Raw genomic sequence first — 27,076 nt, 5'->3', positions numbered from 1 at the left:
GTAGCTTTAAAACTAGTCCAGGGACTAATTTATAGAAATTTTAAAATTTTAGGGACTTACCATGAATGAATTAAGTGTGTTTATGAATTTAGTTGATAGATTCTTGAGTTTAATAGCTAAATATAAATATTTTGTTAAGTGATTTTTGGTAATTTTAATGTTTAAGGATTTAATTGTTAAAAAAGTAATATTTCACGGAATTATTTTGAAATAATGATAAATATGGGCTGATTTGGAACCTTAAGAAAATTGGCTAGCTTGGATTTTGGTTAATTGTAGTTAAATTGTAAGTTTTGGTTTTAGGGACTAAATTGTACAAAGGATAAAATATTGGGGTAATTTTGTAAATTGATAATAAAAGGTGTATATAAGTATAAGTTAATTATTTTAGTATTATAATTGGATTAATTGAAAAAAAATATTTATGTAGATCAAGAAACAACTCAAATGGACACAAATTGCTGAAAGGCCAAAGTAGCAGAGTAGTTGTTGGTTCGTGTTAAGAATCGTTATGGTATAGGTAAGTTCGTATAATGATTAAGTTTATTAATTATTGTCTTGGTTGAATTTTAGACTAATTTTGTGTTTTTATATAGCTCTAATTGATTGTTAAATGATAATTAGTTGTTTGGATTAAGTTGTAAGGTTAGTTTAATTGAAGGTTGTAATTGAAAATGTGAAAATTCATGATTTGTTTGATAGTGATAAATCAATGTGCAATAATTATAAGGTTTGAGAATGTAATATGTCTTGTTTTAACTTTGTGAATACTTAGGATACAAATGATATGCCATTAGAGGTTATACAGTTTCAGGATGTGCCGAAGACTGCGTTCAGAACAAGGTACAGGCATTATGAATTTCTTGTTATGCCTTTTGGATTAACTAATGCTTCTGCAGTTTTTATGGATTTGATGAATCGAATCTTTAGACCGTATTTAGACAGATTTGTTGTTGTATTAATTAATGGCATTCTGATCTATTCCCGAGATGAGTCTGAGCATGATGAACATTTGAGAATCGTGTTACAAATATTGAGAGACAAGTAACTATTCGTTAAATTCAGAAAATACGAGTTTGGGAATGAGAGGTTGGATTTTGGGGGCATATTGTTTCCGCGGAAGGAATACAAGCTGATCCGAGCAAAATTTCAGAAGTTGTTAATTGGAAACCACCAAGAAATGTATCTGAAGTCAGAAGTTTTATGGGACTAGCTAGCTATTATCGGCGTTTTGTTAAAGGATTCTCGATGATTGTTACACCGATGACTAGATTGCTAAAAAAAGATGTGAAGTTCAAGTGGTATAAGAAATGCCAACGAAGTTTTGAACAGTTGAAAGCATTGTTAACTGAGGCACCAGTTTTAGTTCAGCCTGAGTCGGGTAAAGAGTTTGTGATTCTCAACGACGCGTCATTGAACAGTTTAGGTTGTGTTTTGATGCAAGAGGGTAAAGTGATAGTTTATGCCTCCAGAAAATTGAAACCACACGAAAAGAATTATCCGACGCATGATTTAGAATTGGCCGCTATTGTTTTCGCATTGAAAATTTGGCGACATCATTTATACGATGAAAAGTGACATATCTTTACCGATCATAAGAGCTTGAAGTATATAATGGCTCAAAAAGATTTGTGTAACAGCCTAATTTTCAGTGGTGTCGGAACAGTGATTCAAGATCACTAAATCCGACAAATGAGTAGGAAATATTATTAATTTAGTGAGTATAAGTTAATGTGAAGTTAAGAAAAATTTTGAAATAGTGAATAGTATACTAAAAATAAATATTAAAATAATTAGAATCGAAAACGAGGTATCGAGAACTCGAGAATTTTAAATTGAGCCATAAATATTTTTATAAATATTTATGGAGTGTTAATAAGTTAGTATTAAAGTTTCGTCAAGAAATTTTAAAGTTCTGATAGTTAATTGAACAAAAAGGACTAAATTGTATCAAATGCAAAATTGTGGGGAATGATTAAATTTCTTAAATGATAAAAGAAAGAGGGTTTAAAAGGAAAATAGACCCAAGGTCTCTTTGGGCTGGACGGCAAGGGTATGAAATCAGTAAGAAAATAAGGAGAATTAAGGGAAAAATTGCAAAATTGCAAAATTTACTTAATAAAGCTAGGACTAAAGTGGAATCATCTAGATTTCTCTTTATTTTTCTGCATTCTCATCAGCAAAAATGCCATGGAAGAGTTATCTTAAGCTGTTTTTTCATATTTTTACTTCAAGTAAGTTCAATTCTTGATTATTTCTTAAAATTTTTATGTTTTTGTGACTTTTACAACTAGGTCCACTTGTTGAATTCATTAGTTTTTTATTCTATAAAAGAAATTGAAAGTTGCTATGAATATTTTCTAGAAGTATATGATGATTTGGCATGGAAATTAGAGCTTTAAATTGTTTATATGCTGATTTTATTGAAAGAATTGAATAGAAAGTGAATGTTTGGGACCTAATTGTAAAAGAGTTTGAAGTTAGAGTTTTATGTGGAAATGCTGAATTTCAATAGTTATGAAATAACTTATAATGTCTAGTAAAAGTATTAATTGAGAAAATTATCTTAATTGAGGGGTTAATTGAGTAAGGATTGAATTGTATGAATTGTGAAATTTGGGGCAAAATGGAAATCAACATTTTGCACTAAAACTGTTTTGGACAGAAGCAGTAGTATAACTTTGAAAAATCACCAAAAATTTTAGAAATGGAATTAAAGGATGAATAAAATATGAAATTAAAGCTTATTGAGTCTAGTTTCTTATAGAAGATATGATGTACGCAATGGAATTGCAAATCATTAGATATGATAAATTTTGTGAGACAAGGTCAGAATGATTTCGGGTTCCCCTATTCTGACTTTGTAAAATCATCAAAAATTGTATAAAAATAATTAGGGGCTTAAATTTATAATTTTAGAATCATGAATGAGTCTATTTTCAAGAGGAGATAATTAATTTTTAGTTAAGAAGGGTCGGAACTGTCAGATAGCAGAACAGGGGAGAATTCAATGAATAAAATGTATTAATTGGACCAACCAAAAATTATGAAATTTTTATGGTAAGAATATATGTGAGTCTAGTTTCAGGAAAAATTATCGGATCTTAATTTGGAGTTCTGTAGCTTCAAATATAAATAATTTAGTGACTATGACACGAGTGGATAGCTTGAATATTCACATAAGTAATTAGTGAAAATTATGGATAAGGTTACTTACAAGTGTGTTATTTATATCAAGGATGTGGATGGGGAGGAGGAGGAGGAAAAAATATATGAATGACTCGTGTATAAATTGATCACATGCCCGATTATAATCGATCACATGCCCGAGTATAAATTGATCACATGACTCGTGTATCAAGGATTAGAAATGATATAATGTTTTATTTGGAACATTTATTATGAAATTATGATTATCGTTATAATACAAAAATTGAACTTGTGAGTTTATATGGCTAAATTTTAGTGATTATTTGTTAATTTTATGAATTTCATGATGTGTTATTTCATATGTATTGATGATTAAAATCGTGAATAATGTAAAAGCATGAAAATTGAATAAATGATCAAATTGAGCATTTCAGTTCAGTGACAAGATGAATTGAAGGAAAAGACCATGGTTGGACCATGGCAACAAGTGATAAGTGATAGCTTCGGCTACACTTATCTGATCAAGGACAAATGAAAGTGATAAGTAATAGCTTCGGCTACACTTATCTGATCAAGGACAAGTAAGTGATAAGTGATAGTTTCGGCTACACTTATCTGATCAAGGACAAATGACAAGTGAAAAGTGGTAGCTTCGGCTACCTGATCAGTGAAAAGTGGTAGCTTCTGCTACCTGATCAGTGAAAAGTGGTAGCTCCGGCTACCAAATCAGTGAAAAATGGTAGCTCTGGCTACCTGATCAGTGAATAGTGGTAGCTTCGGCTACAACTGACAAGTGATTTCCGTATAAGACCATATCTGGGATATGGCATCAGTGTGATATATGCTACTGTATAAGACCATATCTGAGATATGGCATTAGTGAGATATGTGATTCGTGTAAGACCATAGCTGGGCTACAGCATCGATATGTGATATGTGATTACGTGTAAGACCATAGCTGGGCTATGGCATCGATATATGAATATGTGTAAGACCATAGCTGGGCTATGGCATCATTATGTGAAGATGTGTAAGACCATAGTTGAACTATGGCATCGAGAAAACAAAGTACTCAATTCCGTAAGGCGTTCACTAATTTGACAACGTTTGGTAAGTGTTACATGAAATTATGTGATACAAGGAAGTACGAGTTGATAAGATATGAGTATAGAACTTGGTTGAAAAATGAATTCATTTGTGATTCTATAATTGTTCATCTTGAATGTACTGTCCATATGTATTGATAATTCAAATGTTTTAATGAATAAAGTTCCGACATGGAATAAATTGAACACGAGACAAATAATTATGAAATTGAACTAGAAATTCATGAAAATGACGGTTATTGATATATGGAGACATGAGACATTGAGATATGAATATGGAAAATGTTTGATAAATGTGTTTATTCATAATTATGGAATTATATACCTCATGTGTACTATTTGCATAAAGATGATATTTCAGATACTTTGGTTATTTAAGCTTAAATATGAAATAGTATGAAATCAAGATAAGTTGTTATGAAAATATATTTAGATTACAGAGATATAGCTGATATATGTTGTATGATTACATAACGTGAAATTGTGTATATATATGAGAATTTTAATGAGAATTGAGCCCATATACGTTTCTTGTTATTTATATGAAGTGTACGACTGACAAGGGTGATGAAATTATAAACAGAGAGTTACACGGGTTGAAAACACGGGCGTGTGACTCTCCAAAGTGTGAAAATTTTCTAAGTGTTGCAAAAGTTTCATATGTTTACGGTTTGGTCCCGAACCATTCTGAATGTATGTTTTGGGCCCCGTAGGCCCATATAAGGGACGTTAAACATATGTATGAAAGTTTTTAATTTAGAAGAAATTTTATGGCTGATTTTTACATGATTGATCATATTAAGTTCGGTAATGCCTCGTATCCTATTCTAGGCTCGGAATACGGGTAGGGGGTGTTACAATTTGAATTTGCGTCAACGAAGATGGCTCGAGCTGTTGAAAGACTATGAATTAGTTATTGATTATCATTAGAGAGAAAAGAACGTAGTCGCAAATACTCTGATTAGAAAATCTTTATTTACTTTGCAAGCAATGAATACACAGTTAACTTTTTTTTATGATGGTTTTATTTTGGTTGAATTAAAAGCTAAACCTTTATTTCTTCAGCAAATTTGTGAAGCTCAGAAGTGTGACAATGAATTGCAAGCTAAAAGAATGAAGTGCAAGTTGACTTCTGATTCAGACTATCAAATCGAATCCGATGATTGTTTAATGTTTTAAGGTAGAATTTTTGTACCAAAGAATTCCGAACTCATTGAGAAAATTTTACACGAAGCACACAGTGGTTGTTTATCCGTACATCCGGGGAGTACAAAAATGTACAATGATTTGAAGCAGTTGTACTAGTGGTCAGGCATGAAATGAGACATTTTAAAGTTTATGTCGAGATGCTTAGTTTGTCAACAAGTTAAAGCCGAACATCAAGTTCCTTCGAGATTGCTACAACCAATGATGATACCATAACGGAAATGGGATAAGTTATGATGGATTTCGTATCGGGATTACCCCTATCTCCAAAAAAGAAAGATGCTATTTGGGTTGTCGTTGATCGACTGACGAAGTCTGCACACTTCATTCCGGTACATACAGATCATTCGATTGATAAACTAGCTGAGTTGTACATATCTGACATCGTTAGATTGCACGGGGTTCCAGTTTCTATGTTTCAGATAGGGACCCAAGGTTTACATTGCAATTGTGAAAGAAATTGCAAGAAGCTTTAGGTATGCGGTTGCATTTTAGTACTACTTTTCATCCGCAAACCGATGGTCAGTCTGAGAGAATAATTCAGATTCTCGAAGATATGCTTCATTGTTGTATTTTAGAGTTTGAAGGCAACTGGGAGAAATATCTACCATTGGTTGAATTTGCGTATAATAATAGTTTTCAATCGAGCATAAAAATGGCACCTATGAAGAATTGTATGGTCGTAAATGCCGGACTCTGTTGTATTGGACTGAGTTTAGTGAGAAAAAGATTCATGGGGTTGATTTGATTAGATAGACTGAATATAAAGTGAAAGTAATTCAGGATAGTTTGAAAGCAGCTTCAAATCGACAAAAATCGTATGTGGATTTGAAACGTAAAGAATTGAATTTCAGATTAGCGATAGAGTATTTCTAAAGTATCCCCGTGGAAAAAAAATCCTTCAATTTGGTCGCAAAGGCAAATTGAGTCCGCGATTTATCAAGCCGCATGAGATCGTTGAAAAAATAGGGCCAATGACATATCGGCTAGCTTTACCGTCAGAATTAGAAAAGATCCACAATGTATTTCATGCGTCGATGTTACGACAGTATCGATTAGATCCATCGCATGTAATTTCTCCAACAGAGATTGAAATTCAACCTGATATATCGTATAACGAAGAACCAATCAGAATTTTAGCTAGAGAGGTTAAAGAGTTGAGTAATAAAAACATATACTTTGGCAAAGACACAGAGTTGAAGAAGCCACATGAGAAACGAGGTAGCTATGAGAAAATAGTATCCTAACCTCTTTTCTGGTAAGATTTTCAGGGACGAAAATTCCTAAGGGGAAGAGTTGTAACAGCCCGTTTTTAGTTAAATCGGAACAGTGGTTTCAGGACTACAAATCCAAGGTTAAAATATTTATTTTATTATTATTTTAATTTTTACAGCATGATTGTATGATTGTGTGAAAATTTCGTTAAGAAATTTTATCGTTTGAGTGATTAATTTGATAAAAAGGAGTAAAACGCGTAAAGTGAAAATTTTGTGTTCTATTAGGTAAATGTATTAAATAACTATAAAATTAAATAGTGGAGGTCTTTATGTGATAATTATACCATTTTTAATATGAGTGGGCAAAAATGGACATTATTTAGGTGATTTTAAAAGTTTATCATTAAGGTTATATTTGTAATTTGGTTATTAAAGATTAATTAAATAAAACAAAAAAAATTGGTGTATTCATCTTCTTCATTTTTGAATTTAAAGGAGATAAAAAGTCATGGTTAGGGTTTGATATTCGGCCAAAGCATTGTTGTCCATTTAGGTATGATTTTTGTCTCGTTTTTAATGATTTCTATGTTTTTGAGATCGTTGCAGCTTAATCTAGCTAGCCTAGGGAATCATTTTCAAAACTGTTAAAGGTTTAGGGTTTTTCCATTGATGCGTTTTGATATTTAATGGTAGAAAATGTATGTTTGTTGTTAAATAAACAACAATTGTAAAGTGATTTTTGACAAAATTATCATTTAGGGATTAAATTGAGAAATGTTGAAATTTTATGGTTAAATTGTGAAATAAATGAAAAATATGGGTTGCTAGGGACTTAATTGAAATTTTTCTAGCATGGGTATAGGTTGAATTGCATGAATTTGTGTTTTTATGAGATAAGGACTAAATTGTAAAAATGTTGAAATATTTGGGGCAAAAATGTAAAGTTGCCTTAATGTGTATTTTGGACTAAATTGAATATAATGATAATTAAATAAGTTAATTTTGATTACATTTAGATTAAGAAAAGCAAAATTCGGATTTAGATCGTGGGAAAAATAAAGTATCGAACTAATCGACTTATTTTGCCATTTTTTGCAATCGAGCTAAGTTTGTATGTAATAAGCATTGTTATATTTGTGTTTTAAATTCTTTAATATTGCATAAATTGTGAATACAACCTTGCAGACATATTCGACAAAGATTCGGCATTGAGAAATCCTAGTTGAACCTTAAGAATAGATTATGATACGAATGACATGTCATTAGGGATTATGTGATTTGGGTGCTGGTCCATACATCCTATTGGTGGCTGAGTTATCCAGCATGTGTTGCAGATACTCATCAGCTTGTGTGAGCAGCACCGTGTAACTTTTCCATGACCGTCAGCTTGTGTGAGCAGACCCGTTGTTAGCTCGAGAGTGAGCATTATATGTGATATAAGATTGAGATAGCTTCGACTATATATATGGTACTTAGGGTGTGAGTTTCCAGGGTATCCGATAGTATTCTGAATGGTTCAACGGGTAAATCGAAGATATGAAATGGTGAGAACTAGACAAGTATCAGTACGGAAACTACGTAAACATCGAATCCATGGAAGTTATGAGTTTATAGTTAATTATGTGATTGAATATATGTTAACATTGTAGTTAAATGTTTATAGTATGTTATGTTCATATTATGAAAGGTAATTGAATGGTGAACTTTGCTTATTATTTTCATACGAGCTTACTAAGTTTTATAGCTTACATTGTTTTTTTTGTGTTTTATAGTGAGATCAAAGCTAGCTCAGACTCGAGAATCATTGGAGATCTCATCACACTATCAAGCTATCACTTTGGTACTTTTGAATCTCTGTTTATAGTTATATGGCATGTATAGGAGTTTGGTCTTTTTGATATATTTTAGTAATGGATTTAACCTTTTGAGTTGTCTTGTAAATGATGATGGATGTATTATAATTTTAGCCATATGATTTGGCTTTTATTTGGCATGTTTTGCTCATGTATATATATGTGTAATTGATCTTGTGATGTGTGGTTGATTAGTGATAGAAGATGCTTGTTATGAATAGGCATTTATGGATATCAAATGGTTAAGTTTTGAATATTGATATACTAGTGAATCTAGACAAAATAATTCATGTTTGAAAGTGACCATTAAATGAATTATGAATGTGAAGTTTGGTATGAAATTGAATGGTATTTTGGGATATTTGTGTACCTTGTATATGTTGGTATTGAAATGGTATGATTTATGCTTGGTTGAGGTTGGATGAATGCCTATTTATGTCATGCTTGGTGCCATTTGGTTTGGTGTAGGTGTATACAAAATTGGGTGGCAAGATGGCTTGGTAAATAGCCTATTTTTGTCCACACTGGCAGAGACATAGGCGTGTGTCTCAGCCATGTGTGACACACGGTCAGGTTACACGGCTGTGCCTCCCATGGTGTTGAATTAAAAACCAAGTCAGTATACTCTACACGGCCTAACACACGGGCGTGTGACTTGGCCGTGTGGCATAGGTCAGTATACCCTACAGGTTTGGCACGGCTTAGTAGACGGCCTGGCACACAGGCTTGTGTGGCCATTTCAAATGGCACACGAGCTGGTCACACGGGCGTGTGGTTGGCCATGTGACCCAAGTCAGAGAGTTACACGGGGTTGGACACGGGCTGGGATGTAACACCCCTTACCCGTATCCGAGGCTGGGCTAAGGTACGAGGTGTTACCAGACAAACATACAAACATTAAACTAAAATACGAGCCATAAAATTTTATTCGTATTTCAAAGCGTTCATTCTCTTACACATAGTCCCTTATTTGAGTCTACGGAGCCCAAAACATACTTTAGAAAGGGTTTGGGACTAAACCGAGAACTTACAAAAATCTTGGAAATTTCATGCTTTAAGGCTCCACACGCCCGTGTCCCAAAGTCGTGTTCCATACACGGCTGAGACACATGGTCGTGTCTCTGCCTGTGTGGAATATACCTAGGCTATTTTCCAAGCTTTGGTCAACCTTGATCTCTTACACACTTATACAAAATCAAAAGCATATAACATGGTATTCATTTAATGATTAAACATCCTCAATTAAACCACAAAAATAGCATTTGTATGTCATCATACATGTGTCTCTCATACTCATTTTACCTTGTTTATTATAGTACCACTTATACATTTATACCAAGATTATCATCTTACCGGAGTGAGGTTTAGTATCTTTCTCATAATTTCCAGCATTAATAACTAATTGTTTTCAAGAAGATACTTTCAGAAACACTCTGTCATCAATTTGAATCCCAAGATAACTCAGTAAACTCTGATATTTCTCTAACTCTGTCCTTCACTTGTCAACCATTCTCAGACTCTGGTCATATCTATAATTATTTTATCACTGAACTCTTTGATTCCACACTTAGGAACATAGTCAACATGATTCTCATGAATTTCCATTATATACACCTCATCGGTAAGGGGGTGAGGTCGTACAGTCTCTAACTCGATTTTGACATATATCTATATGACACATTTTTTTCATTATCCACATATGTCATTATAATCATACTATCCACTTCAAACAATTTATTATTCATACCTGTCTTACATAAAATTTCCAATTATCTCATTTCAAACAAGTGCACTCACTCATACATTCTATGAATTTTGAATAACTTTAATCATCACATTTACTAATTAATTTAGTCAAGCATGCAACAGCATATGGCCAAACAAATATGAATAAATATATCACTATATAAACTTTCATCTCACATATTATCACATATACATATATCACGAATTCTTATTCATACCTTTCCGAGTTTAACACATCATAGCTACACTTTATTCAAATACTTCAATATCGCTATCAAATGGTCAGATGTAGCTCGGTTGGAGAATATTTCATTTTAAACAAAATAGTCCTTATTAGTGTCGGGAGACATCACACTATCACATATTTGTGGCATGTATAACTAAACTCTTACACTTGCTATGTTAGTCCGAGAATCGACTAAACCTGCTCTGATATCACTAAATGACCAAAATACCCTTACTACTAAACTTTTCAAAAATTCCATCCATGTCCAATTTTTGTCCATAACTTAGAAATTAGTCAAATTGTTATTTAAGACCTCCTAATTAATATTTCAAATCAATTTCATACTAGAAACTTCTAGAATGCAAGTTTTGCAACTTATTCAATTTAGTCCCTAACTTCGAATTAAGCACTTTATGCATAGAATTTCTTCACAAAATTTTCACAATCATGCAATCATATCATAGACCTCAAAATAATCATAAAATAATTATTTATATCTCAGATTTTGTGGTCTCGAAACCTCTGTTCCAACTAGACCTAATTTTGGGCTATTACATGGGACACAGCCATGTGATCCCATTTCGAATGTCCACACAACTTGTGACATGGGCGTGTCTTTGGCTGCGTGAGACACACGGCCAAGCCACACAGGCATGTGTCCTCTATATTTTGAAAAGTTTTCTAAGATTTCCAGAAATTTCATAAGTTATCGGTTTAGTTCCGAACGATTCCTAATGCATGTTTTGGGACTCGTAGGCTCGTATTAGGGACAATATAAATGTTTGTGATTGATTATGAATAATGTTTGTTTGGAAATTGAAAATGTATGTGAAATGTATGTGTAATTGTATAATATGTCCAGTAATGCTTCGTAACCCTATTCCGACGTTGAATACGAGTGAGGGGTGTTACAGATTTGGTGTATGAATTGTGATGGCATATTGGTTAAACACATAAGTTGAATGATTTTGGCATGTTTTTAGTGTCTTTGAATGTGTTTTTAACATATGAAAATAATTAGAAATGGTTTAGCTTGGTGTTTAAGAAAGGGTTATTGAATTGGCTTGCATTAAGGGTCAACTCGGAAGCACACAGCCTGGGACAAAGACACTAACGGCTGTGTGCCATACAAGGTCACAACACATGGTCATATATCATTTTAATTTTAAGTGCAAGTTGGTCCACACTGTCACAAAGAGTTACACGGCCTGGCGACACGACCATGTGACCTTACTTCGAATATATACACGATTTGTCACAAGGCCTACAACACAGCCGTGTGATGTTATTTCGAATACCTATACAGACTGGGACAAGATCTTGTGTCCCATATTTTGATTTGTACACGGTTGACCACACATCCATGTTTCTGAGCCACATGGCGTAGGCTTTTTCACATGGCCGTGTGACCCCTGTTTCCAAAATTTTCAGATTTTTCTACAATTTTCTGTTTTGTTTCAAATTAGTCTCTTATTGTTCCCAAACTATTTTTAAGGCCTCGTAAACTTGGTTTAAGGCCCGCAAATATATTTATTCTATGATTGAAACTTGAAATTGAATATTAGTATTTAATTTTGAATAATTGTTTCTATATGATGTTGAATGTTTTGATTTGTATTATAATACACTATAACCTTAATTCGGTAACGGATACGGGTTAGAGGTGTTACACGATTAGTTGCAAAGGGGTTTCATCAATTTCCAGGAGTTGATTATCAAGACACCTTTAGTCCGATAATCAAACCAACCACCATCCACCTTGTCCTTAGTCTTGCAGTAAGTTGTGATTTGTCCCTTCGTCAGCTTGGTGACAACAACGCCATTTTACAAGGCCATCTCAGTGAGAATTTGTATATGAGTCAACCGTCTAGGTTCATTGATCTAGAGTTTTCATCATATGTATGTAAGCTTCAGAAAGTTATCTATGGCCTAAAACAATCACCCCGAGGTTGGTATCAAGAACTCTACAAATTCTTACTTCACTCAGGCTTCAAAAATTCACATGTTGATACATCTCTATTCGCCTTCAAATCTAAAGGTTATTCATTGTATCTACTTGTTTATATTGACGATTTAATTTTCACTGGGATAATGATGCATGTTAAATCAGTTTGTTCATTTCTTAGTAAGTCGATTTTCACTTAAAGACCTAGGCATGCTTTCTTACTTTCTTGGTGTTGAAGTTTTTCCCAACAAGCATGGTCTTTTGCTTTCTCAACTGTGTTACTTGTTGAAAACTCTTACTCGTGCACAGATGTTGGATGCTAAATCAGTTCAAACATACTACCAATAAGCTCCTCACTATCATTACACTTTGGGCCTGTCTTATATGATCCTTCAAAATTTTGAGCAATAGTACGTAGTCTACAATAGTTATTACTTACGCTCATTGACATTGCGTTTGCAATTAATAAGTTGTCTCAATTTATGCACGAGCCAACCACCGAACACTGGGCCCTTGTTAAACGATTGCCCATATATCTTTATGGCACTTCTTATTATGGTCTTCAGCTCTATTGTGACTTTCCTACTTCTTTTCATGCATTCTCTGATGTTGATTAGGCTAGAAACGCCAATGACTTCTTTTCCACCAATGCTTACATAATCTATTTAGGCGTAACCCCATCTCTTGGAGCTCCAAAAAGTAACAAACCATTGCCCGTTCCTCCATCGAGGCCAAATATCTATGTTGCTAATACTACTATTGAAATGAATTGGGTTTGTTCTCTGTTAAATGATCTTAGTCTTCAACCTTCTACATGACTGGTGATATACTGTGACAATATTAGGGCAAACCAATTATGCTCTAACCCAATTTTTCATTCACGAATGAAACATGTGTCTATCGACCTTCATTTCATTCGTGATCAAGTGCAAAATGGTACTCTACGGGTTGCATATGTATCCTCTGTTTATCAACTCGCTGATATTTTAAAAAAAATCGCAGTCTATTCATGGAATGTGCCTACATTTGTATCCGCAGATTGAATGAAAATGTTTTGGTGCACACCACCAGTGACAAGTGCATGTTTGTTCTTAGTGTGTTTTAAGTAAAACAAATCTTAGTTGGCAGATTTTTTTATATGTTTAAGTGATGAATGACATGTTTAGTTTGTATACAAGAAATATTTTTCAAGTTTCACGATTGTATTAGTGGGGTTTGTTGAGTACTCTTGTAAAGAAACTCATATATATTGTAAAGTTTGAAGATAATGAAACATAGAGTAGACTAGATATACTATTAATTCTCTTTTTTTGCTTTCTTGTTTAGTTCAAAACACCAACAGTATTGAGAGAGCTTAGTGATAGAATTTAAAAAAATATATGGCCTGGTGAAAGAGAGATACTTTAGTTTTGCCAAGTATATGCTTGTATTGAGTGGCATCAGTTGGAGAGGAGCCATTGTCTAGGCACAAAATCAAATTGGAGCTCATACAAGTTGATACACCCTTACTCTCTTTCATATTAACCTCGTTGAGTATATATTTTCTATTTGGATTGACACAAAACCAATTAGGGCAGAGCCAAGGGGTTGGTAGCAGGCCTGACCCCCTAAACTGGTAAATTTTTGTTTTGGTCCTTTTATAATTTATAAAATTTAAATTAGTAGTAATAAAATATATTTTGATCCAAAAATTATAAAAAATTGATTTTAACCTTTAAAATTTATAAAAAAAAGGGTATTAAAATAATATTATTATACTTTTACTATTGTAAAAATCTATAATTTAATTCCCGTCCCAAATAAATTTCTGAATTCGCAACAACACCAATCTATGATCCATTTAAACTACCTCAATGCCAAGTGGTTAATATGACTAAAATATTTAATGAAAAAGAGAGTGTTAATAGAAGAAATAACCTAAGAAATAAGAGTGTCATTGCTCCCAATAATACTGTTGTCAACATGTATCATGATATAAACTGTGGCAACTCAGATTGTGAAGAATAAATAAGTGTCAGACTCGGATTTGGCAAGCCCTACATGAAGTAGTTGAGTTTTGAGCTCATTATACCATACCCTCGGGGCCTATTTGAAGCCAAATATAACCTTGCGAAGATACATGAGAGGGAAGGTCCGAATGCTCTAAACCTTCAGGTTGGGCCAGGAACACTTCTTCATCAAGTGACTTATTAGCCTACCAAAATGTAGTAGGTATGGATGATAGGGATAGATGGGCAAGGCAATCAACTATATGTTTTAGCTTGAATATCTTAGTTTGTGATCATGTGGTTACTCGGTTGGTCAAATTAGAGGGTGGTAGAAAGTTGATAGAAGGTGGTGGGTTGGGTAATTTAGGAGTATGGATAAGCACGATTGGTGGTGAGAATGACTGGTTGTTGGAGGAGGGGTTGGGAATGGTTTTATTTGTAGATCGGTGATAATATTGGATAATTGTTTTAGATTTTTTTTAGTGCTTAGGGAGTTGGGATTGGTTGTAATTGAGGTGGTGGTGGAGAATATGGAGTAGAAAGTAGTTAAACAGAAGACATACCTGATATTAAAGGAGACAAACTACAAGTGTGGGTAAGTGGCCAATGGCATGTGAACTAGGATGGGATTTGGAAGCAATGATATCAGAGGAGGTTGATTCGAAACGATGTCGTTGGACGATGGTGTTTCCCACGTGATATTAAAATGTTATCCAAACTCAATCATTGGTGCCATGTGACTGTTGTGAATTAAGCAGAATAATTTTCATATGGATGAATTTGTGGCCACTTTGCCTTTATTTTGGCTGCATGCTAGCATTTTCTAGGAGTGCAAATCCTCCGCGAGAAAATAAAAAAGAAAAAATTCAGTTGATGTTAGATTATCTTGACAGAATTTAAAAACAAAGATAATGATTTATTTGATATTCAATGCACATAAGGTGTTAAAAAAGCATAAAAAACAAAAAATGTAAATTTTTTCACACAGGAAGAGAAACAAATCTATTTTACCCAGATAAAATATGAACCTCTTGTTGAAACTGGAGCAGTAAAGTAATAAACCCGGATAAAGTATGTGTTAAGTTTCAATCAAATGATCAATGAAACAAAGCAAAGAAATTTTGTGTTTGAAAGCTCAAAACAGAAGCAAAATCGGATGAACAATTTGAGAGAACAAGTTGGCTATGCTTGTTACTTGAAAAGTTCAAAATTACATGTACATAAGTAGATGGATTACATTGGTAAAAAACAAAGTTTGCTTGTGCAAGTAAATAACCTGTTAAATCAAAATAATGACTTCCTAAACAGCTAATAAACAGCTAAGTATCTAACTAAACCTTAGCAAATACAAAAGGTTACATTGAAACAACAAAAGTCAACTGTCACATGGACATGCCAATCGAATTACTCCTTGGACAATAGCATGCTTCAGCTATGATGCTCGGTCACTTGCATGCTCGTGCATGATTGTATGGTTGCATGCATGTTGCTGCTGTAGTTGCCACCTTTGAACACTCCTCCTTGGCTACAAGGCAGCAAACTCCCATCTCTTTCCTTAAACACTCGAACCTTCCAGTAGCCAATGGTTTGGTCAGAACATCAGCAAGCTGATCCCTCGAACAACAATGTACCAAGCAGATTTCCTTACCAAGTTCAGCTTCTCTCACAAAGTGATACCTGATCTTGAAATGTTTTGTTTTGCCGTGGAACATAGGGTTCTTGGCAATAGCAACAGCAGACTGGTTGTCAACCTTAATTTCAGTTGCTTCCATCTGTCTAGCATTTAAGTCATCCAATAACTTTCTAAGCCAAATGGCTTGGTTAACAGCAGTAGCAGCTGCAATATACTCAGCCTCTGCAGTGGATTGAACTACTGTTTGTTGCTCCTTTGAACTCCAACTAAAAACACTTGAACCTAGACTAAAGCAGTAGCCTGATGTGCTCTTCATGTCATCAACTAAACCAGCCCAGTCTCTATTTGAATAACTAACAAGTTTCAGCTCCTTTGACCTTCCAAACTTCACACCAAAATTCAAAGTCCCTTTGACATATCTTAGGACCCTCTTTGCTGCTTTAAAATGTGCAACATTGCAGCAGTGCATGAACCTTGAGGGTAAGCCAACAACATATAGGATGTCTGGCCTTGTTGCTATTAGGTAGAGCAAGCAATTAACCAAACTTCTGTACCCCCTTTCATCAACTCGATTGTGCTCACTTGTGCTTGACAGCTTTTCTCTTAGTGCAACTGGTGTGCTAGCAGGTTTGCACTTTGACATGTAGAATTTGCTTAAAACTTTTAGTGCAAAGGCTTGCTGGCTTATAAAAATCCCTTGTTCTTCCTGATTTACCTCCATACCAAAGAAGTATGTCATCAAACCAAGATCAGTCATCTAAAAAATGTCTTGCATTTGCTTCTTAAAGTTTTCAATCAGTTCATCTTTACTGCCAGTGACCAGCAGGTCATCAACATACAATGACACAATCAGCAGGGTCTCCTTTTCATCCTTCTTGACATAAAGAGTGGGCTCACTTATGCTTTTTGTGAACCTGAGCCATGACAAGTAGGCATCAATTCTATCATACCAGGCTCTTGGAGCCTGTTTCAGGCCATATAGGGCCTTTTTGAGCTTGAAGACCTTGTGTTCTTCACCTAGGACCTCAAATCCTTCAGGTTGCTCAATAAAGATTTCTTCCTTGAGAAGTCTATTTAGAAAAGCTGATTTTACATCTAATTGGTGCACTTTCCACTGTTTTTGAGCTGCTAAGGCAAATAGCAGCCTTATGGTATCCAACCTTACAACAGGTGCAAAGGTTTCAAATAAATCAACCCCTTGCTGCTGACTGTAGCCCTTCACAACCAACCTGGCCTTGTGTTTGTTCAGAGACCCATCTGAATTTTTCTTGGTCCTGAACACCCATTTAACACTAATGACTTTTCTATTTTGGCCTATTGACCAGCTCCCAAGTATCATTCTTTTGAATCATCTTCAGTTCAGCCTCCATAGCCTCTTGCCAGCATTTCTCTTTTACAGCTTCAACATAGCAAGATGGCTCAACTATGGTAATGGCACACCTTTCATAGATATCTGCCAGAGTTCTAGTGCCTCGAATAGGTGCATCATCATAGTCATCTTCAGCTTCAACTTCAATTTCAGTAGGCTGCATGTCAGGACTATTCTGATCTTCCTCAAGTGGGCTTGCATTAGTTCCATCCTATTTCCAATACCCTTCTTCATTAAACTTTACATCTCTGCTCACAATGATCTTCTTGGTCAATGGATCAAAGATCCTATAACCTTTCTTCACACTGCTGTAGCCTACAAACACCCCTGGCATGGACCTTTTTTCAAGCTTAGTCTTTTTCTCTGCTGGAACTAGTGCATAGCATAAACAACCAAATACCCTCAAGTGTGACGCTGATGGTTTTTGTCCAAACCAAGGTTCAAAGGGTGTTTTTCCTTTCACTGCATTAGTTGGAAGTCTGTTCTGCAAGTAAACTGAAGTGTTTACTGCCTCAGCCCAAAAATTGTTAGGCATTTTAGCCTCAAACAAAAGGCACCTGGCCATATCAAGAACTGTTCTGTTCTTCCTCTTACAGACACCATTTTGCTGTGATGTGTAGATGGTTGTTAGCTGATGAAGAATTCCAGCATCATCACATATCTTTTGGAACCTTTGAGACACATACTCAGTCCCATTTCAGCTTACAGTTGGCTTGGTTTTCAGCCAAAGCCTTGAATTTGCAAAAGAAGTCAGCAAATCTGGCTTTTGCTTCAAAAAAGTTACCCAATAGAACCTAGTGCAATCATCAATAAAGAGTGCAAAGTACCTGTTCCCATTTAGGGAAGTGGTCTTCATGGGTCCACAGATGTCTGTATGAACCAACTGGAGCCTCTCTTGAGCTCACCATGCTTGGTTGGTAGGAAAGGGCAGTCTAGTCTGCTTGCCAAGCTGACAGACTTCACACACATCCTTCTTTGGCTCAATGCAGAACATGTCTTCTACCAGGCTCATTTTGTGCAATAGGCCAAGTGACTTGTAGTTCACATGGCCTAGCCTCCTATGCCACAAAATTGACTCATCAGCCTGAGCCACATGTGTCTTTGGCTCTAGCTGATTTAATCCAAAGTGAAACTTCGATCACTCATGGCTATTGTTGCTAACACTTGGTCGACAGCATCTTTGATCACACACACCTTGCCTTCAAAAATAAAAGAGTAGCCCTTCTCAAGTAACTGACCGACACTTAGCAGATTTTGGTCAATGTCAGGTACATAGAGAACCTCAGAGATAGTTTTGTTTCCTGACTTTATGCCTATTACAGCCTTGCCTTTTCCTTTGACCTCTATGAGCTCACTATTCCCTATTCTGACTTTGGTCACAAAGGTGGTGTCTAGCTCCTTGAACATGCTTCTGTTTGAAGCCATGTGATGAGTACACCCACTATCAATCAACCACATCTTGCTCACCTTGCTCGAGCTTGCAAAACAAGAAGCTGTGAAGACATGCTCTTCCTATGCTTCAACATCTTCAGCAGTCTGAGCTTGATTCTGATGGTGTAGCTGTGGTTTTGGTTTGTTTTTACACACCTTTTTAATGTGTCCAAGTTGTTTGCACCCTCTACACTGAATGTCAGGCTTGTACCAGCAGTATTTTTCAAGGTGATTGGTCTTCTTGCAATGAGCATAAGGTGGAAACTTTCTTTTGGTGGCTTCTTTCTTGCCTTTGTCCTTTTTTTCTGTCCAAGGCTTATTGCCTTTGAAACTGGAGCTCGAGTTTGAGCCTTCTCTGCCTCTGGCCTGAAAAGCTCCCTCAGAATACTCCTCCATTCTGTTTGCTCTTCTTTGCTCTTGTGCATAGAGAGCATTTATCAAATCTGTCAATGGAATAGTTGATAGGTCCCTCGAGTCCTTCAGGGAAGATATCTTTGATTCATACTTCTCTGGCAGGGTTGTTATAACTTTTTCAACTACTCTTTGGTCACTGAAATCATCCCCAAGCAACCTTATGTTGTTGACAGTGGCCATTATCCTGTCAGCATATTGCTTGACAGTCTCTGACTCCTTCATCCTCAGATTCTCAAAGTTCCTTCTCAGGTTTATTAGTTGTTGTTGCCTAGTCTTCTCAGATCCTTGAAACTCCTCCTTGAGTTTGTCCCATGCCTGCTTTGGACTGTCACAGGCCATTATCCTTGTGAAGATCATATCTAAAACTCCACTTTGAAGGCATGACATGGCCTTGTACTTCTTTGCACAGTCTTCATTATACTGCCTAATCTGAGTAATGGTTGGGTTTGCTCTTAGGGGAGGTGGCTCAGTGTCATTTTGGACTACGTTCCACAGGTTATGTGCCTGCAGGTATGTCCTCATTTTCACATCCCATATGCTGTAATTTTCACCAGCAAAAACAGGTGGTGGTGGTGGTGAGAAGCTCATACTTGCAGCAACTAAAAAATCGGCCAACAACAACAGCTCCTGCTTCTTTCTTTCAAACACGAGTCAGCCACAAACTGTGCACAACTAAGGCCCTCAAAGACAACAGGCTCTTGATACCATTTGTAGGGTTTTTCACACAGGAAGAGAAACAAATCTATTTTACCCGGATAAAATATGAACCTCTTGTTGAAACTGGAGTAGCAAAGTAATAAACCCGGATAAAGTATGTGTTAATGAAACAAAGCAAAGAAACTTTGTGTTTGAAAGCTCAAAATAGAAGCAAAATCGGATGAACAAATTAAGAGAACAAGTTGGCTATGTTTGTTACCTGAAAAGTTCAAAATTACATGTACATAAGTAGATGGATTACATTGGTAAAAAACAAAGTTTTCTTGAGCAAGTAAATAACCTGTTAAATCAGCATAATGACTTCCTAAACAGCTACTAAAACAGCTAAGTATCTAACTAAACCTTAACAAATACAAAAGGTTACATTGAAACAACAAAAGTCAACTGTCACATGGACATGCCAATCGAATTACTCCTTGGACAATAGCATGCTTCAGCTGCGATGCTCGGTCACTTGCATGCTCGTGCATGATTGCATGGTTGCATGCATGTTGCTGCTGTAGTTGCCACCTTTGAACAAAAAACATTGTTTGATGCTTTCAAATGAGTGGATCCAATGTGAGTGAAAGGAATTTTTTTATCATCACCCATTTTGCCTCAAAATTGTGTGCCTCCGTTGTAATATGATGTGATGCACCAGAGTTAAGTATCCATGGATAAGCATTTGTTGGGAAACTAGCAACATAATTGGCTTTGGCTTTGGCTTTAAGATGATCACGGGAGCAAAAGCCGCAAAGACCTTCAATATGGCCAATTTTGTTGCCAAGCTAATATCGGATATGTAAGCAGATCTCTATGGGAACCGAATATTGTTTGGGGTGACACTACGATTGTTGGATTGACGCCATAGCTGATTGGTGTTTAATCGAGGAATGGTGCAAGCGAGATTGCTTTCTTGCACAACAACGGTGTATTGTATTAAAGGGTTTCTTTTCATGTCTTTATGTTGTAGAAAGGCCTCATGGTTAAGCCATTTTTCTTAAAGTTTTCATAGGAGATTGTGGAGTTACGTGCTCTAATTGCAGTAGAGATCTTATATATTGAGCCAAGATCCTTGAGGATCTTGACAATCAGTTCTTCATTAAACATTGGTGCACCAATAGTGGCCAGTTCATCCATGAGCGAGTGAACATCACGAAGATAGTAACTTTTGTGAGTCTTGCGAGTTTGTATCTAAGGCTGAATATTCTAGTTTGAGATTTATTAATAACATATGTAGCGTGAAGGGAGTCTCATGCTTGTTTAGCATTTGAGGCAACAACAACAACAATGATGAAAGCTATTGCAAGTATGTATAATCGGGATTAGGATCCCTTCATCTAGTGAAGGTTGGTACAAGAACAAAGCCATGAAGATGGTTGTAAATATTATGACCTCGTATGAGCATAGAGAGTTGAGCTTTCCATGTCGAGAAATTGTTAACGCCACTTAAACAACAGTAATTGTGAAGGAAGTATTATCATTGTTGACAATCAAGAAGACCAAGACTAATGGGATTCGGTATTGGGAAAAAAAGAACCTTCACTCTTAATTAATAGTTCTGATACCATAGAAAAATTTAACAAATAAAAGAAGACTAGGATAATTTTATTCATTCGCCACAAAATGTTTTATATATTCATTCGCCACAAAATGTTTTATATCAAGCTGAAATACAACAGAGAAGCATGACAAAGTCATGTGCTAATATTTATTAGCATATGTAACTTTCACTAATGTTATTCCATTAGCAAGCAAACTAAGCATTATTAATATAAAATAAAATAAAATCCAATAAAGCATTGGAGCATAATTTCTGCCAGAAACCCAAAAATAAATAAATTAAAACTCAAGTTTAAAACCCAAAAATCAACATGCCCAATGGCATACAACAGAATTATTGAGGACCTTATGGAAGAACACTAGGCAGCTGCCTAGATGGCTATTATAACTATGCGCTACACATTTGCATAACCTCAATTAGGGCTACACTTTCCATTATCCAACAATTCGTTTGAGGATTCTTCATGGCCCTGGTCTTCAAGGATCTCTTTGGGGCACAAAAAGCTTGGTTGATTCGTCGAAGACAGGAGCCTTGCCCACATCCTATCTGTTATTACTACCTTGTTCTGTGTCTCAGTAATCCGCTGCACACCAAAATAATCCAAAATTAAAACCCCATATGAAACAAGTTTTCAGGTGTTACATACATATGCATTACTGCCGAAGAAAAATAATCTAATCTAATCTATTCACCAAGTTCATATGTAACAAGAAAGAGTTGCCTGATATGTTTCAAGGACTAATAGAAGCTTTAAGGTATTCTGTAAATAGCCTGAACATCGGCAAGACACATGATTAACTGATCACCATCAGAAGTGATGCATGCAAATAACCAGAAAGGTTCTTCAATGCAGAAGGGATACTAAAATCACACCATCTTTGAATACTACGGCATTAAGCATGCAACAGAAAAACAATGATTTTTTAAATGAAATTTCCAAATCAGAACACTTTACGTCATTTCAAACTCACATAGAATGGTATGTATGTCTGCCTTCCATTCACAAGACCGCTTGTGAAGCCAGTGTACCCAGCCATTGCTCCATGCACAGCACTTTGAGCAAGAAGTGTGCAGTAAACATTGTCAGATGCATTGCTTGGAATAGCACGGATCATATAAGTAGGATCTGCCATAAAATGAAGAAAATTTCTCAAATTCTTCCATTAACTAGCAACTCAAACTGAAAAACACCTACAATTTTCTTTCCCTCTTGCGAAAAGAAACCTTCCAAAGCGTATTAAATATTTTATTCTACGAACCTATATATTTGAGGTTTATTGTCATCTTCCTTTCTTTTGAGAAGTGGTCCTGCAAATGACAGTCAAAAACCGATGAATGTCACATCCAAAAGTTCCATATTATATATCATTACGTGCCTGTGAATTGTTCCTAAGTTGGAACCACATAACATACCTTGATCCTCTGTGATATCCATAGCGCAACATCCTGGAGAAGCTTGTTTCCTGAAGCATCTTTCTGCGTCATTGATTGCAAGCTCTCAGAAAGCAGCTCCTGTCCTGCACCCTCTGCTATCACAAGAACCATATGCCCATTTTCTTTAAGTCGCCTCTCAATGTATTCAAAAAGTCCTCCAGGTCCTTCAAGATAAAAGGGAGACTCTGGTATCAAGCAACAATCCACATCTCGGCTTGCAAGAGTAGCATACATTGCAATAAAACCTGCACAAGTAGCGGGATTAGATTGCATTTAAAAAAAAAAAACGAAGGAACAATCTGACAGAGTTTCAGGAAACAGAGATGCATGATAAGAGGGAACGTAAACTCATCTGAAGAAGAAAAGCATAAAGGAACAAAACCAGTATAATTCTAAATGATACAACTTCAAATAGAAAAGATTTATTTAAATGTCATAAATTGATAGTTGTAACTCTCACTTTTGAAATTCAGAATTAACACTTCAAGTAGAGACCAAACAGGAAACTTACCACTGTAGCGACCCATCAACTTCACAAGACCAATGCCATTCTCAAAACTTTCAGCCTCAACATGAGCAGCATTAATGGCACGTTGAGCCTCCTCAACAGCAGTGTCAAAGCCAAAGGACCTGTCAATAACCTATCATGCATGAAAAAGAAACAAAAGTTAAAAGACCATGTCAAAACCAAATAAAATAGTGGCAATTTCTAGCATACTTCTGGTTCAGCAAGATTCTATACAAGCCAGCCAAGAAGATTACCGGGATATCATTGTCAATGGTTTTAGGGATTCCAGCAACTGAAACTTTGAGACCACGCCTTCTAATTTCCTGTAAAGTACAGAATATATTTCTTTTTAGTATGTACAAAATTGCATAGCACATCAATGTCTGTATATTCTATTAAAGAGTCACCTCAAATATAACAGATGCACCTCTCTGAGTTCCATCTCCACCAATAATGTAAACCTAAGTTCCATCAATATGTCAGATCGGTAAGTCTTGATCATGATAACTAATTATTCTTTATTGGCAACAATCACAAATATCATAGTATTTTTACACAAACCTGATTAATTCCACGATCCTGAATGCTGTCAACAATCTTAGAGGTATCATGGCCACCTCGTGATGTGCCAAGGATAGTTCCACCACGTTTATGGATATCATTGACAACCTTGGGATCTAAATGCACAGTATTTTTAGCATAAAAGCCCCGGTATCCTCCCTACAAATGCAAAAAACTCATTAATTGGTGATGCACCAACTCAATAAATGATGGATGACATATTTCGAAACATCTTCTCATCAAGGGAAAATCATACCAGCATGAAAAATGTTAGGTTGACACATTTAATGAAGAAGTCCATATAATAAGCATTTATATGTTTTCCTTAAGTCATTAAGATGGGGTGCCGTTATTAGCAAAACTTAGAGCCAGACACTATTATTGATTCAGGAAAAACTTTCTTTTTTTTTATTTTTTTTATTTAATAGATGTAGGGGAAATAAAAGGATTAAAAAGAACTCCACTACGAACAAACTCGAGGTGGAATGATCACTTACATCTATCCCCGAAACTTTCCTCACACCATACATGTGGAACAAGCCGCATACTATCTCTCTAATCACGGTGTTGAGTCCAGGGCAAAGACCACCACACGTTACAATACAGGCATGAACGTCATCAGAGTCGAAAAATATCTAGGTAACCGTCAAATGCCCCAACACATTATCATAAAAACATGTCAGAGTTTTCATCATTCCACATTTTATACACAAGGTAGATGATGTTAAACGCATACCTTTTGACGTGGTCCAGCCCGTCGGAAATGTACTCCTCTTGGACTATTCTTGTGAACAACAATCTATAAAGACGAAAAGATATACATATATATATAAAAACCATATCACTTTTAATAAATAAAGAATCACGGTAACATAGCATTACAAAAGGAAAATATGAGAGAGCTAACCTTTTGAGGAACGGTGTCATCTACATGGACAAAATATTGCCTGGTGAAACAGGGGAATCGTTCCAATTAATACAAATTTTTTACAATTAATATCAAATAAATTTGTTTAAAAAAAGAAAAAGAGTTGTGAAATGGGCTTACTTAACAACTGAGTATGCAGGATTGTCTTGCAACGGATTCGAATAAACCTTTAACATGAAAAAGGCAACACAAAATCAGATTCAAAACTGTCAGAAACTACTTTTAACTAATTTATTATCAATTAACTATGAAAAGAAGAGATGAATATTAAAAAATGGAATCTGAAACTGTGATTTGTTGCCCAGAAAAGAGAATGGGAAAAGCTTTTCAAAAGACACCTTACTTTTGCTTTTCCAATCCTTTTGATCAGAACAGGGAAAACGATAACATAATCGAGAGGAAAATAAATTATACGTACAGGAAGATCAGGGATGTAATCCGATAAGTGAGGGACATCTTCAAGAACATAACCACCTGGACCGTTGACGATCTTAGGCTGTGGGATCTCAGGCGAAGCGGAGGAAGACATCGTCGGAGATGTCGAACACTTGATCTTCGAACGACGGGAACTACTCAACCTTAAACGACAAGAACGGCGATTATAACCGAAACTAACCGTACTGAACTTTCTCAAATTAAAGAAACACAAACTGGATGGCAGCGATTTATGCTCAATCCTATTGTTGCTATTGTTGTTCAGAAAAGGGAAAGACGACGTGGAGGAAGGGGCGAGAAGGGAATCCATTCAACGAGACATGGAACAGGGTGCTTGGAAGGGAAAGAAAAGCCCATATTTATAGGAGAAAGGCACTGTTTTGACTACAAAAATGAAAACTGGACGAGCTTGGCTTTCGTGAAAATGGCTTTATATAGCGGGAGGAAGAGGGTGGAAAACCTGGTTCCGCCCTCGTTGAATATTTATGTGGTTTTTGACGCAGAGAAGAGAAGGGATCGTACGGGCTCGGTTATTCCTTTTGGAACCTTTTCCCAACTTGGGTTGTTTTACTGTACCATTCACAGCGAGGGAAGTCGGAAGGAAAATGAAGCTTCAGTTTTTTATTTCTTCGTTAAACTTGGGTGATACTTGGTCAAAAAGAGAAAACAACGGATTGGCTCGAGGGTCTGGTTTTTCAGTCTTTTGGCTGGACAAGCTAATACCAGGGTTACCACGCACATTGGAGGAACCTAATGAAGCTAATAGCTATAGGTTTAATCACCCCTTCAGTCCCTGTACTCTTAGGACTTTTGAAGTTAATCCTTTTTCTTTTACTTCCAATAATTTAATCCATCTACTAATCTGATTTTTTTTATAAAGAAAAAGAAAAAAAAAGAAGAAAGGAAGTAATAACCAACTATTTAAATTTAAGAGAAGTTAATTAGAAGTATTATTAATTAAAATGTATCTTGTAGATAAGAGGAGAATTAATTTATGGAATTAAAAGGAAAAGGATTGAAGGAGTAGAGGGACTGAAAATAGAATTAGTAATAGAATCTAAGACAAATGACAAATTATGACCAACCACATGTGTGTCTAAATTTTGTCCATACAATGATGGCATCTCTTTCCAAACCTGAGAACAGTGCTTGATTTATGATGTTCAAAAAGAAAAAAGAAGAGCTGATTTATGATGATAATTTTTCAAAGTTGGACTTGGGGGGTTCTTTGTTACACTTTTAACCCTTTCGGCACCATGTCTTTTTTAGCCTGCCCGCCATCTTGGATTACATTTTTCCCTTGCCGTGAAACTAAAATAGAAGATTCCGTTGACCGGAGATATTTTTAAAATCCAAGAAATTGTAGAGAATAACATATTTTCCGAATTAAATAAAATATGATTCAGAATATTAGTTAAAATAAAGACAAATCTCATTGCCTTGATTATTTTTTTTTCTAGGGAGTTGACATGTAAGAATGAAGACAGTCATTTTCCATGGTGGTATGCTGGCTTGGCTTTGTCCATTCTACATAACTAAATAGAGGTGACAGTCCTCCCAGGAGTAACGTGACCAGTTATTACAGAGGAAAATTAGTAATATATGCGAATTTCAACCAAATTTTAAGATATAATAGAAATTTTTATTATCATAAGAAATAGGTTAT

The 27,076-nt window shown here is 35.5% G+C and overlaps 2 protein-coding genes across 2 annotated transcripts; both read right to left on the bottom strand.

Annotated features, from left to right (window-relative positions):
• Positions 1 to 18,951: 18,951 nt before the first annotated feature.
• On the bottom strand, positions 18,952 to 19,872 carry LOC107963287 (uncharacterized). Its single transcript, XM_016899846.1, has one exon. The coding sequence runs from the start codon at positions 19,870 to 19,872 to the stop codon at positions 18,952 to 18,954; it is 921 nt and encodes a 306-aa protein (XP_016755335.1).
• Positions 19,873 to 21,586: 1,714 nt separating this feature from the next.
• Positions 21,587 to 26,189, bottom strand: LOC107887310 (ATP-dependent 6-phosphofructokinase 3). The gene is made up of 13 exons (XM_016811505.2): positions 25,394 to 26,189; positions 25,096 to 25,142; positions 24,955 to 24,994; positions 24,784 to 24,846; positions 24,545 to 24,682; positions 24,048 to 24,206; positions 23,894 to 23,947; positions 23,741 to 23,809; positions 23,490 to 23,619; positions 22,958 to 23,223; positions 22,804 to 22,852; positions 22,516 to 22,670; positions 21,587 to 22,127 (listed from the first exon to the last, which is right to left on the bottom strand). Exons 1-13 carry the CDS (start codon positions 25,718 to 25,720, stop codon positions 21,957 to 21,959), a joined length of 1,668 nt encoding a protein of 555 aa, XP_016666994.2. The 5' UTR covers positions 25,721 to 26,189; the 3' UTR covers positions 21,587 to 21,956.
• Positions 26,190 to 27,076: the final 887 nt, after the last annotated feature.

Source organism: Gossypium hirsutum, chromosome A06 (assembly GCF_007990345.1).
Source record: "Gossypium hirsutum isolate 1008001.06 chromosome A06, Gossypium_hirsutum_v2.1, whole genome shotgun sequence".
Lineage (NCBI taxonomy): Eukaryota > Viridiplantae > Streptophyta > Magnoliopsida > Malvales > Malvaceae > Gossypium > Gossypium hirsutum.
This window is presented reverse-complemented; position numbering and strand designations above follow the sequence as displayed.